The 13,751-nt window shown below is 44.7% G+C and overlaps 1 protein-coding gene across 1 annotated transcript; it reads right to left on the bottom strand.

Annotated features, from left to right (window-relative positions):
- Window positions 1-258: 258 nt before the first annotated feature.
- LOC143942204 (Fc receptor-like protein 6) lies at window positions 259-12,637 on the bottom strand. The gene is made up of 5 exons (XM_077463457.1): window positions 12,634-12,637; window positions 11,159-11,440; window positions 5,738-6,019; window positions 5,347-5,628; window positions 259-851 (listed from the first exon to the last, which is right to left on the bottom strand). The coding sequence occupies exons 1-5, from the start codon at window positions 12,635-12,637 to the stop codon at window positions 751-753; spliced, it is 951 nt and encodes a 316-aa protein (XP_077319583.1). The 3' UTR covers window positions 259-750.
- Window positions 12,638-13,751: the final 1,114 nt, after the last annotated feature.

Genomic DNA, 13,751 nt, shown 5'->3' with positions numbered 1-13,751 from the left:
AAAAGTGTAACGGAGGAAAAAGCTATTTTTCCATCCGTCTGCGGATCGGATCGGGTGACGACGGGCACTGCGGTCCGTCGTCATCCGATCTCCCATAGGGGAGAGCGGCGCTGTGACAGATCCGTCCCTGCGCAGTGTGCAGAGACGGAGCTGTCATCTCCCTGCTCAGCGGGGATCGGCGGAGTGATCCCCGCTGAGCAAACGGACATCCACGGGGCGGATCAGAACTGATCCGCCCCGTGTGAAAGGACCCTAAATTGGGACATAGTTTAGGGATTAATGCCCTTCATTGTAGTAGGATACAAATAGACTTAAGTGCTCCAATGGAGGACTCAGGGCCCAAACATTATACCACATTAGCCATTAGGAAGGGTTTTGGAGAGACTCAAGAACCTTTTAGTTTCTAGTACCAAATCTAGCTAGAACCTTCCCGTAAATTTAGGGCTTCAGATATAGAAGTACTTTGTCCTTTTATTGTTGCATTGTACTATTTTATTTCAATATTTTTTATTGTTGTTTTCTTATTGTTGTCTTATTTGGCTGTGCGTATACTGCACTTTATATTTCTGATGTAGTCACACCCCGTGAAAGGTCTATGCTTAAAACATGTTGTATGAGCATTACAATGTGACCTTTATCCAACTTTGCGTCTCTACTGAAATGACCTTAACCGCTTGTTCCAAACTAGTCTCCTTAAAATAAATAATATATCCAATAAGTTTCCACAGACAGATCAATAGTAGTTTCCTCTTAGCAGTATTTAAAGGTGATAAAACAGCAGGCAACATATATAAGGAATGCTGCCACAAGTCTTGTTATGTTCATCAACTCATATCTCCTGTACGTTGTACCTTAAAAATAGAGAAAAATGTTTATCCATTACAAATACAATATAGAGATTTCATTTGAGGGTACATTTATCTATTAAAGCTGTAACTGATATTTTTGTGACTATTTGCCTCTGATTTCCATTTTATGTTATTTTAGCTGTTTACTATCATGCAGGGGCGTAACTATAGGGGGTGCAGCAGTCGCGACCGCAACTGGGCCATGTGCTGCAGGGGGCCCATGCAGCCCCCTCTACATATGCTGATCACCTGTCCAGCACACTGGATGGAGCCCAGGCCAACATGGATGAGTGCGCGGCCCCTTCTCACATGGGGACAGGGACCCCCATCTCCCCTGGGGACAGGGACCCCTTCTCACCTGGGGGCAGTAACTTCATCTGCCCTGGAGAAAAGGACCTCATCTTTTCTGGGGACGGGGACCCCATCCTGCCAATGGGGCACCTAAAAATAAAAAATAAAATAATAAAAAAAACTACTGATGCCAGTGGTGGAACTACAGAGCTCACAAAGGTCATACCTGTGACCACGCCCTGGAGTTCCACCACCGGACTCGGAGGGAAGGGCCCTGGCTGGGGTTCAGGGGGGCCCTTCATGGTTTCTTGCATCGGGGCCCTGAAGGTTCTAGTTACGCCACTGCTATCATGCTTGGGTGTCGATTTACTAAAGCCGGAGAGGGCAAATCTGGTGCAGCTCCGCATAGAAACCAATCAGCTACCGGGTTTTTTTCCCCTAAATGCTTAACTTAACCGGTTCCCGACCGGAGCACGTCGGCAGAATGGCACGGACAGGCAAATGGGTGTACAGGTATGTCCCTTTAAATTTACCGCCATGCCATCGCGCGCAAGCTTCTGGCGGTGCGTGCACGCACCCGTCGGAACCTCCGTGAGCCCGATCGCAGGTCCTGCGGACTCGATCGCCTCGGGGATACCCGCGATCGTCTCACAGGGAGGAAGAACTGGGAGATCTGCGAGATCTGCGAGATGTTCGTCTGCCGAGCTCACAGTCAATGTGTTGTTAAGGAACGGGGTCGGGAAACCGGCAGCCGTGTCCTTAACCGCTTGCAGACCAGCCAACGCAGTTTTACTGCGGCAGGCTGGCTCCGCTGCGCAAAATCACGTTATTACACATGAGCTTGCACGCCCGCCGCGAGCTCCGTGGGTCTGACTGCGGGTCCCGTGGATTCGATGTCCGTGGGGATACCCGCGATCGTCTCACGGAGAGGAAGAATGAGGAAATGCTAATGTAAACAAGCATCTCCCCGTTCTGCCTAGTGACAGTGTCACTGATCTCTGCTCCCTGTGATCGGGAGCAGAGATCAATGACGTGTCACATGTAGCCACACCCCTCCCCCCACAGTTAGAAACACGCCCCAGGACACACTTAACCCTTACCCTGCCCCCTAGTGTGTAAACCCTTTACTGCCAGTGTCATTTACACAGGAATCAGTGCATTTGTATAGCACCGATTGCTGTATAAATGACAATGGTCCCAAAAATATGTCAAACATGTCTGACGTGTCCACCATAATGTCGCATTCATGATAAGAATCGCAGATCGCCGCCATTACTGGTAAAAAAAAAATATTAATAAAAATGCCTTAAAGCTATCTCCTATTTTGTAGACGCTATAACTTTTTTGCAAACCAATCAATAAACGCTTATTGCGATTTTTTTTTATACCAAAAATATGTAGAAGAATACGTATCGGCCTAAACTGAGGAAAAAAAAATGTTTCTTTATATATTTTTGGGGGATATTTATTATAGCAAAATGCAAAAAATAATGCATTTTTTTCAAAATGTACACTTTTTTGTTTATAGTGCAAAAAATAAAACCTGCAGGAGTGATCAAATATCACCAAAAGAAAGCTCTATTTGCGGGAAAAAAAGGACGTCAATTTTGTTTGGGAGCCATGTTACATGACCGCGCAATTATCAGTTAAAGCGGCGCAGTGCCGAATCGCGAAAAAGTGCTCTGGTCAGGAAGGGGGTAAAATCTTCCGGGGCTGAAGCGGTTAAAGGGGTAGTAAACCTACATGTTTTTTCACCTCCCAGGGGGTTATCTGATGTGGGGAGAAGCCGCGAGAGCCACCGGGGGACCCCAGAAGAGCAGGTTTGGGGCCACTCTGTGCAAAACGAGCTGCACAGTATAGGTAAGCAGACATGTGCGATTCGGTTTGTAATGAATAGATTTTTGTACGAATTTGTTAGTGTTTGTACATTTGGATCAATTCGAACATCCGAGTAGCTGAAAGAACCAAAATACGAAAATTATGAATCTACGAATTAGCAAAATAATGAACATGTGTGAATATGAACTTACGAACGGACAAACTTACGAAAATACGAAACTCTGAAACAGTAAAAGAAAGAAAATTACAACTATAACAAATGATTTGCATTTCGTATTTTCAATCCTTTGTTCGTAATTTCGTATGTTCGTATTTTCATAGTAGGTTTAGACCAGTGATGGCGAACCTTGGCACCCCAGATGTTTTAGAACTACATTTCCCATGATGCTCAACTTGAGCATCATGGGAAATGTAGTTCCAAAACATCTGGGGTGCCAAGGTTCGCCATCACTAGTTTAGACTCTTTTGACTAAACTTCCACTTTAACTTGTTTCGCACTAGATGTGCTTACTCATAAGGACAAGTCAGGTCATTTATTGACAGGTGCATTTGACCTGCCCTTGCCCATACGGGTCAGCTAGCTGTGTTTACTAATAAGGACAAAATAGCCAAATGCACCTGTCAATGACTTGTGAAGGATCTGAGAAGCATCTCCAGCTGAAGTCAAAGTAATGCCACCGATACAAACCCAAAGCCCATTGACCCAAGCCCTTCTTGCTGTCTATGTCTTGTTGCAGAATTTCCTTCACTTCCTGTCTGGAGAAACTGATGTCTGCATGACAGGAAGGGAGGACAAATCTCTTTAATTGATACCCCCATAGCATTAACCACTTGCCGACCGCTGCACGCCGATATAAGTCGGCACAATGGCAGCGGTGGGCAAATGGGCGTACCTGTACGTCCCCTTTAAGAGCTGGGGATAGCAGGCAAGCACACACCCTTTGTGTATAGCGTGACCATACCCGCGGGACCGGTGGACTCAATGTCTGCCAGTCTCCCAGTGACCGTGTCAGGGAGCTGCAGAACGGGGAGATACCTATGTAAACAAGGCATTTCCCCATTCTGCCTTGTGACATGACAGAGATCTACTGCTCCCTGTCATCAGAAGCAGTGATTGCTGTCAAGTGACTAGTAGCCCCCCTCCCACAGTTGGAATCACTCCCTAGGACACACTTAACCCCTTCATCACCCCCTAGTGGTCAGCCTCTTCAATGCCAGTGTCGTTTACACAGTAATCAGTGCATTTTTATAGTACTGATCGCTGTATAAATGACAATGGTCCCAAAATAGTGTCAAAAGTGTCTGATGTGTCCACCATAATGTCGCAGTCACGATAAAAATCGTAGATCTCCGCCATTACTACTAAAAAAATTAATAATAAAAATGCCATAAAACTATCCCCTATTTTGTAGACGCTATAACTTTTGCGCAAACCAATCAATATTATTTATTAAATTTTTTTTACCAAAACTATGTAGAAGAATACATATCGGCCTAAACTGAGGAAAAAAATAGTTTTTTTACATCATTTTTGGGTGATATTTATTATAGCAAAAAGTAAAAGATAGTGTGTTTTTTTTCAAAATTTACGATCTTTTTTTGTTTATTGCCCAAAAAATAAAAACCGCAAAGGTGATCAAATACCACCAAAAGAAAGATCTATATGTGCAAAAAAAAGGACGTCCTTTTGTTTGGGCGCAGTGCTGCAGGACCGCACAATTGTCAGTTAAAGCGACGCAGTGCCGAATCTCAGAAAGTGCTCTGGTCAGGAAGGGGGTAAAATCTTCCGGGGCTGAAGCGGTTGAACCCTACAGGGGTTCTAAGCTTTCCCACTTGATCCAAAAATAAAAGCAACATTTTTTGGCTTGACTTACACTTTAAGTTATTTAAAACTAATGCCCCGTACACACGGTCAGATTTTCCGATGGAAATGTTCGATGGGAGCTTTTTGTCGGAAATTCTGACTGTGTCTAAGCTCCATCGGACATTTTCCATCGGAATTTCCATCACACAAAATTTGAGATCTGGATCTCAAATTTTCCAACAACAAAACCCGTTGTCGGAAATTCCGATCGTGTGTACACAATTCCAACGCACAAAGTTCCACGCATGCTCGGAATCAAGCAGAAGAGCCTCACTGGCTATTGAACTTCATTTTTCTCGGCACGTCGTAAGTGTTGTACGTCACCACGTTCTTGATGTTTGTAATTTGTGTGTCCGTGTGTATGCAAGACAAGTTTGAGCCAACATCCGTTATAAAAAATCCATGGATTTTGTTGTCGGAATGTCCGATCAATGTCCGATCGTGTGTACGGGGCATTATAAAGAAATTTTAACAACTACAACTCACAGCCTGTTTAATGCTTACCCTGAAAGTGAATATTTATCTCTTCACTCCTCTTCTTTACACTGTTGGCTGATGTCCTCACTTCACAGGAATAATTTCCAGACTCCTCCAGCTGGGCTGAATGGACTTCATATTGGTCAGATGGACCGAATCCCTGGACATCCCTTCCATCTCTATAGAAAGCAAACTGCAGTTCTGTCTCTTGTCTGATCGGACTCAGACTTGTGTTACATAGAAGAGCCATGTGGTCTTCTTCTACCGTTGGATATAGGATTGCTGTAATGTATGGTTTGGAGAAGAGTTCTAGAAAAGCCAAGAATCCAAAGCAGAGTTTTTATTAAAATAATAAATCATTCTATTTTTGATTTACAAATTTCAGCACGTGTTTTGCACAGTCCCCGTCTCCTCTCACCTTGTGTAACGACATACAGCTCTTTGCTTGTTTTCTTAATATTGTTGTTTAAAGCCTTGACTTCACAGGAGTAATTCCCAGAATCCTCCAGTTGAGCGCAACAATCTCCGTGTTGGTTGGATGAACTGAATCTTTGAACGCTTCGTCCTTCTTTATAGAATGCAAACTGCAGCTCTGTTGTTTGTTTTAGCGGACTTAGGCTTGTGAAACACATCAGGGTCATGTTATCACCTTCTACCAATGGATATGAAGTCAGTCTTATTTCTGTAGTTTGAAATAATTCTGTAAAGAATACATAAGCACATATATAATATTATTGGCACTGATAGGCTACATTGATGGGCACTGATGAGGCTCCACTCATGGGCACTGATTGGCTGCATTGATGGGCACTGGTGGGGCTGCAATGATGGACACCGATGAGGCTGCATTGATGGGCACTGATGAAACCGTATTGATGGGCACTGATGAGGCTACACTGATGGGAACTGATAGGCACTGATAGACTGCACTGATGGGCACTGGTAGGCTGCACTGATGAGCACTGATGAGGCTGCACTGATGGGCACTGTTGAGGCTGCACTGATGGGCACTGATAGGCTGCATTGATATGCACTGTTAAGGCTGCACTCATGGGCATTGGTGAGTCTGCACTGATAAGCTGCACTGATATGTTGCACTAATGGGCACTGATGAGGCTGCATTGATGGGCACTGATGAGGCTGCACTGATGGGCACTGATTGGCTGCATTGATGGGCACTGATGAGGCTGCACTGATGGGCACTGATTGGCTGCATTGATGGGCACTGATGAGGCTGCACTGATGGGCACCAATGAGGCTGCACTGATGGGCACCAATGAGGCTGAAATGATTGGCACCAGTGAGGCTGAAATGATTGGCACTGATGAGGCTGAAATGATTGGCACCTATGAGGCTACTTTGATGGGCACCGATGAGACTGTATTGATGGGCACTGATGAGACTGCACTGATGAGCACTAATAGGCTTGCGCTGTTGGCCACTGATGAGGCTGCACTGTTGGGCACTGATGAGGCTGTGTTGATGGGTAATGATAAGGCTGCACTGATGGGGCAGCACTGATAAGCTGCACTGATATGCTGCACTGATGGGCATTGATAAAGTCGTTTTTAAATATTTATTTTTGTAACTCTATTCTGTATAAAACATTTCACAGTGTAATTTCATGACATCATTTATAAGGGCATGTTTAGGGGCGGAATTAGGGAAGGGCAGGGTAGGGGTTGAGTGGGGAAACTGGTGGTGAGTAACTCTTAAGTCCTGGTTAGTAGCTCAGGACTTGATATTTTGAGCCCCCTTTTTTTCTTAATTGCCAATGAAATAGTCACATCCCTCAGAAAAAAAGTGCTTATTAAAAATTGACTAGTTGTAATACTGAAGAACCTCTTCATGATTGGTTGACATTAGTCAACCGATCATGTAACCCAATATTAAAATGTAGATATTTAAGTCATGTATCAGTCATCAGGTGAATCATGTGGTACCCAAGACTGCAATAATAACCCCAGTGTCAGTGACTACCTTTCCCCTCAAAAAAATCAACGTGCTATTAACAATTGACAAGTTGTCATATGGAAGGACCTGTTAATAGAAGTGGCACAGACATCAGTCCTGTAATATGTCAGTGAGTCCAAAAAACATGCACTATATAGGGATGAGCCGAACACCCCCATGTTCGGTTTGCACCAGAACCTGCGAACAGACCTAAACTTCGTGTGAACTTTAGAACCCTATTAAAGTCTATGGGACTCGAACGTTCACAATCTAAAGTGCTCATTTTAAAGGGTAATATGCAAGTTACTGTCCTAAAAAGTGTTTGGGGACCCGGGTCCTGCCCCAGGGGACATGGATCAATGCAAAAAAAAGTTTTAAAAACGGCCGTTTTTTCAGGAGCAGTAATTTTAATAATGATTAAAGTGAAACAATAAAAGTGTAATATTCCTTTAAATTTCGTAGCTGGGGGGTATCTATAGTATGCCTGTGAAGGGGCGCATGTTTCTGGTGCTTAGAACTGTCCCTGCACAAAGTGTCATTTGTGCAGGAAAAAAAGTCTTTTAAAATCACTTGCGGCTATTGTCGGGTCCCGTAATACAGAGAACACTCAATGAGTGTTCTCTGCATTAGCCGACAATTCATCCATTCATTGATAAAAAAAAAAAAAAAAAAGCGTGGGGGTTCCCCTAAATTCAATTACCAGGCCCTTCAGGTCTGACATGGATATTAAGGGGAACCCCGTGTCAAATAAAAAAAAAAATTGACGTGGGGGTCCCCCTAAATATCCATAACCAGACCCTTCAGGTCTGATATGGATATTAAGGGGAACCCCGCATCAAATTAAAAAAAAATTGACGTGGGGGTCCCCCTAAAAATCCATATCAGACCCTTTATCCGAGCACGCAACCTGGCAGGCCGCAGGAAAAGAGGGGGGGACGAGAGAGCGCCCCCCCTCCCTCCTGAACCGTACCAGGCCACATACCCTCAACATTGGGAGGATGCTTTGGGGGTCTGTGACCCCTCAAAGCACCTTGTCCCCATGTTGATGAGGACAAGGGCCTCATCCTCACAACCCTGGCCGTTGGTTGTGAGGGTCTGCGGGTGGGGGGCTTATCAGAATCTGGAAGCCCCTTTTAACAAGGGGACCCCCAGATCCCGCCCCCCCCTATTTGAAATGGTAAGGGGGTACAAAAGTACCCCTACCATTTCACAAAGAAAGTGTCAAAATGGTTAAATAAGACAAACACACTTTTGAAAAATTCCTTTATTAAAAAAAAAAAAAAAAAAAAAAGATTCCAGCGGTGCTAATCCACTCTTGCTATCCAGCGACGGGTCTCCGGGGTCCAGCGATGGATGATCATATCCAGCGACGGGGGATCTCTCAGTCCAGCGCTGTCCATACATCCTTCTTCTGTCTCCACTCCGGAGACACTGCAGAGATCCCAGCGCTGACGTTTCTTATATTAGGAGGACGGGGCCACCCGTCACCTGACCCCGCCCCTCTGACGCTGGAGAGGGAAGCCAGGGGTTCTCCAGTGACGTGTGGGTGACCCCGCCTCCTCTGATGTAACGCAGGTTTCCGTTACATCAGAGGGGGCGGGGTCACCCACACGTCACTGGGGAACCCCTGGCTTCCCTCTCCAGCGTCAGAGGGGCGGGGTCAGGTGACGGGTGGCCCCGCCCTCCTAATATAAGAAACGTCAGCGCTGGGATCTCTGCAGTGTCTCCGGAGTGGAGACAGAAGAAGGATGTATGGACAGCGCTGGACTGAGAGATCCCCCGTCGCTGGATATGATCAACCATCGCTGGACCCCGGAGACCCGTCGCTGGATAGCAAGAGTGGATTAGCACCGCTGGAATCTTTTTTTTATTTTTTTTATTTTTAATAAAGGAATTTTTCAAAAGTGTGTTTGTCTTATTTAACCATTTTGACACTTTCTTTGTGAAATGGTAGGGGTACTTTTGTACCCCCTTACCATTTCAAACAGGGGGGGGCCGGGATCTGGGGGTCCCCTTGTTAAAGGGGGCTTCCAGATTCTGATAAGCCCCCCGCCCGCAGACCCTCACAACCAACGGCCAGGGTTGTGAGGATGAGGCCCTTGTCCTCATCAACATGGGGACAAGGTGCTTTGAGGGGTCACAGACCCCCAAAGCATCCTCCCAATGTTGAGGGTATGTGGCCTGGTACGGTTCAGGAGGGAGGGGGGGCCGCTCTCTCGCCCCCCTCTTTTCCTGCGGCCTGCCAGGTTGCGTGCTCGGATAAAGGGTCTGATATGAATTTTTAGGGGGACCCCCACGTCAATTTTTTTTTTATTTGATGCGGGGTTCCCCTTAATATCCATATCAGACCTGAAGGGTCTGGTTATGGATATTTAGGGGGACCCCCACGTCAATTTTTTTTTAAATTTGACACGGGGTTCCCCTTAATATCCATGTCAGACCTGAAGGGCCTGGTAATTGAATTTAGGGGAACCCCCACGCTTTTTTTTTTTTATCAATGAATGAATGAATTGTCGGCTAATGCAGAGAACACTCATTGAGTGTTCTCTGTATTACGGGACCCGACAATAGCCGCAAGTGATTTTAAAAGACTTTTTTTCCTGCACAAATGACACTTTGTGCAGGGACAGTTCTAAGCACCAGAAACATGCGCCCCTTCACAGGCATACTATAGATACCCCCCAGCTACGAAATTTAAAGGAATATTACACTTTTATTGTTTCACTTTAATCATTACTAAAATCACTGCTCCTGAAAAAACGGCTGTTTTTAAAACTTTTTTTGCATTGATCCATGTCCCCTGGGGCAGGACCCAGGTCCCCAAACACTTTTTAGGACAGTAACCTGCATATTACCCTTTAAAATGAGCACTTTAGATTTCTCCCATAGACTTGTATAGGGTGTTCCGGCTTTTAGAATTTGCTGCGAACAGCCCAAATTGTTCACTGTTCGCTGAACAGGCGAACAGGCAATGTTCGAGTAGAACATGAGTTCGACTCGAACTCGAAGCTCATCCCTAGGCCACTATAGTGTCTATTTAATGATTAGTCAACCGACCATGTAACCCAATAGTAAAATATAGATGTTTAACCACTTCCGGACCAGCCGCTGGTAGGTTGACTCGGCCCGGGCAAATCGACGTTACCTTACGTCGCTTTTCCTTTTGGCCACTGAGGCCCGCAGCATGTGCCCGGAGCCAATGCGAGTGCCTGGCGGGTGAGATGACCGCCGGACTCCTGTGATCGCTCGTGACAGAGCAAGAACCACGATCTGTGTGTGTAAACACACAAATCCCAGTTCCTTCAGGGGAGTAAGTATTGTATGAACACCGATCTCCCTCTCCTCCTAGACAGTCCCATCCCCCCTACAGTTAGAACACAGTGAGGGAACACACTTAACCCCTTGATCGCCCCCTAGTGTTAACCCCTTCCCCACCAGTGACATTTACATAGTAATCAGTGCATTTTTTTTAGCACTGCTCGCTGTATAATTGTCAATGGTCCCAAAAATGTGTCAAAAGTGTCCAATTTGTCTGCTGCAATATCGCAGTCCTGATAACTGGTAAAAAAAAAAAATAATAAAAATGCCATAGACCTAGTTTAGTAGGTTTTCTAGTAGGTGTCCCTCATCCTCACCCTAGTAAATGCGTGAAAGCTGTGCTGACTTCCATCTTCTAATTAGGTGTATATACTGTATGTGATTGGGTATTCTTTGTAAAGTGAAGATTTACCAAATTTTCCAAGTTCTGGAGCAACTGCACTTGCAAACTTCACAGTATACAGTATTTGCCTTTAGTAAATCAGCCCTAATGAGTCCTCTTTGGACTTTTAATGGATAGCAAATTAAGTTCTAAACACCGAACAAGCTATATTGATAAGATGGTCACCTTGTATCTGGACATGTATTGCTTTACTCATCTTCCTTACTGTGGAGCTTGAGGTTTTCACCTCACAGGAATACTTCCCAATATCCTCCAGCTGAGCGGACTGGACTTCATATTGGTTTGATGAACTGAATCTCTGAACATACTGTCCATCTTTGTAGAAGGCAAAATGCAGTTCTGTCTCCTGCCTGAGCGGACTGAGAACTGTGTCACAGGTCAGAATCAGGTTGTCGCCTTGTGTCACGGGGTATGGAGTCTTATTTACTTCTGGACTTGAGAAGAGGTCTACAAAGGAATAGGACACGATTCAACAAGCTGGCTTGGATTTTGCAACTCTTAGCCCTTGTACACACGGTCGGATATTCCGACAGAGAATGTCCGTTCGAACCGCGTTGTTGGATAATCCGACTGTGTGTGGGCTCCATCGGACTGTTTCCGTCGGAATATCTGGCGGACAAAGTTTTAGAGCTGGGCTATAAAACTTTCCAACAACAAAATCCGATCGGACTTTGTCCGATTGTGTGTAGAGAATTCCGATCGGACAAAGTGCCACGCATGCTCAGATCAAATTCCTAGACCAAAGCTATTGGCTACTAGCCTGAACATAGTCCCGTCCTAACGAAATTACGTCATCACGTTACCTATGATTAGATTTTCCGACAACTTTGTCCGACTGTGTGTATGCAACACAAGTTTCGGACAAAATCCGTCAGACAAAATCCGACGGATTTTGTTGTTGGAATGTCCGACCATGTGTACAAGGGCTTATGCCCCGTACACACGATGGGGCTTTCCGATGGGAAATGTTAGATGTAAGCTTGTTGGCTGAAAGTCCGACCATTTCTATGCTCTATCGAACGATTGTTGACGGATTTTCCGCCAACAAATGTTGGCTAGCAGATTCTTACATTTTCCGCCAACAACACTTTGTTGTCGGACTTCGCGATCGTGTGTACACAAAAGTTCACACATGCTTGGAATCAAGTACGAGCCGGAAGTGCTCAGTCTTGTAAAACTAGCGTTCTTAATGGAGATATCACGTAAGTCTTGTACGTCACTACGTTCGTAATTGTTGGCCAACATTTGTGTGACCGTGTGTATGCAAGACAAGTTTGAGCCAACATCCTTCGGAAAAAAAATCCACGGTTTTGTTGTCGGAAAATCCTATCATGTGTACAGGGCATTACACAAAATGTAGTTACATCTACATTGGAATAAGTCTTTTGATGAAGAAAAATAAGATCCATAAGGAAATGTCCATTAAATGAGTATTTGTCAAATATTCAGTCACTGAGATTTTTACGTCTTCCACATTTAGAAACATAGAAGAGTTGACCGTAAAGTAGTAATGTTCTTGTAGAATACATGATAGTTTCCAATGCAAGCAATGTTTATTTTTTTAAAGGAAGCAGACAAGCTTGACCTCTCAACCAATATGGCTGATGGAGTGTCAGCTTTATGGTTGGTTTCCTACTCACCCATGCAAAAACTTTCAAATTTGGCAAGCACCAGAACTGGACAGTAGGACTTCAAAATCCTTTGTTGTTAAAAGTCCATGGTTAAGACAGTGGTACCAAAGCTAACGTGCTTTGGCTAAGCAGCCTCAGTCATAGCTCTCTTAGCCCTTGTACACACGGCCGGAGATTCCGACAACCAAATCCGTCGGATTTTGTCCGACGGATTTTGTCCGAAACGGTTGCATACACACAGTCAGACAAAGTTGTCGGAAAATCCGTCGTGATGACGTTATTTCGTTACGACGGGACTACGTTCAGGCTAGTAGCCAATAGCTTTGGTGTAGGAATTTGATCTGAGAATGCGTGGCACTTTGTCCGATCGGAATTCTCTACACATGATCGGAGTATGTCCGATAGGAGCATTTTGTCGGAAAATTTTACCAACAAGTTGGAAAACTTGGTCTATCGGATACTCAGACGGAAACAGTCCGATGTAGACCACACACAGGCGGAATATCCGACAAAACGGTCCGATCGGACACATTCCGTCAGAATCTCCGACTGTGTGTACAAAGGCTTATACATATTAGAATGATCCTTAAGTACCCAGACATGTTTTAACCATCGACTTTTAACAATTAAGGATTTTCAGGTTTACAGTTGAGCTCCAAAGTTTGCAGTATTGGATTGTTTTACCTTGGACATAAAGGAAGGATTCATCAGTGTAACTCATGTCAGAGGAGGACTCAGATTTCTTTTCACATTTGTACTTCCCAGCTGCATCTTTATCGACATTAGGAATGATTAGGTTGGTGTCAGCCTTCAGTGGTCTTATGACTGCATTGTCCTTGAAAAACATGGTGCGTCGTACTGAATACCCAGGCCAGCTGTAACATCTCAAAGACACACCATCCCCTTCATACACCAAGAGAGGAACTTGCAAAATCAGATAACCTGAAAGTAAGAAAACATTGTCAAAGGGTCAGTTGACCTCTAAAACGGGTTGATTGCACACAGTAGCTTGGGTGGCACATGTATCATTAGATTTTTCTGATGTTGTCAAATGCAGCTGAACATTAAACACTGAACACTAAACATCTGCTGAAGCTTAGAAGAACACTAGAAACTTGATCCTGCAA

Source organism: Lithobates pipiens, unplaced genomic scaffold, assembly GCF_037356315.1.
Source record: "Lithobates pipiens isolate NorthernLeopardFrog02 unplaced genomic scaffold, aLitPip1_a1.2 Scaffold_30, whole genome shotgun sequence".
Taxonomy (NCBI): domain Eukaryota; kingdom Metazoa; phylum Chordata; class Amphibia; order Anura; family Ranidae; genus Lithobates; species Lithobates pipiens.
The sequence above is the reverse complement of the archived record's forward strand: the minus strand, read 5'-3'. Positions and strand labels throughout refer to the sequence as shown.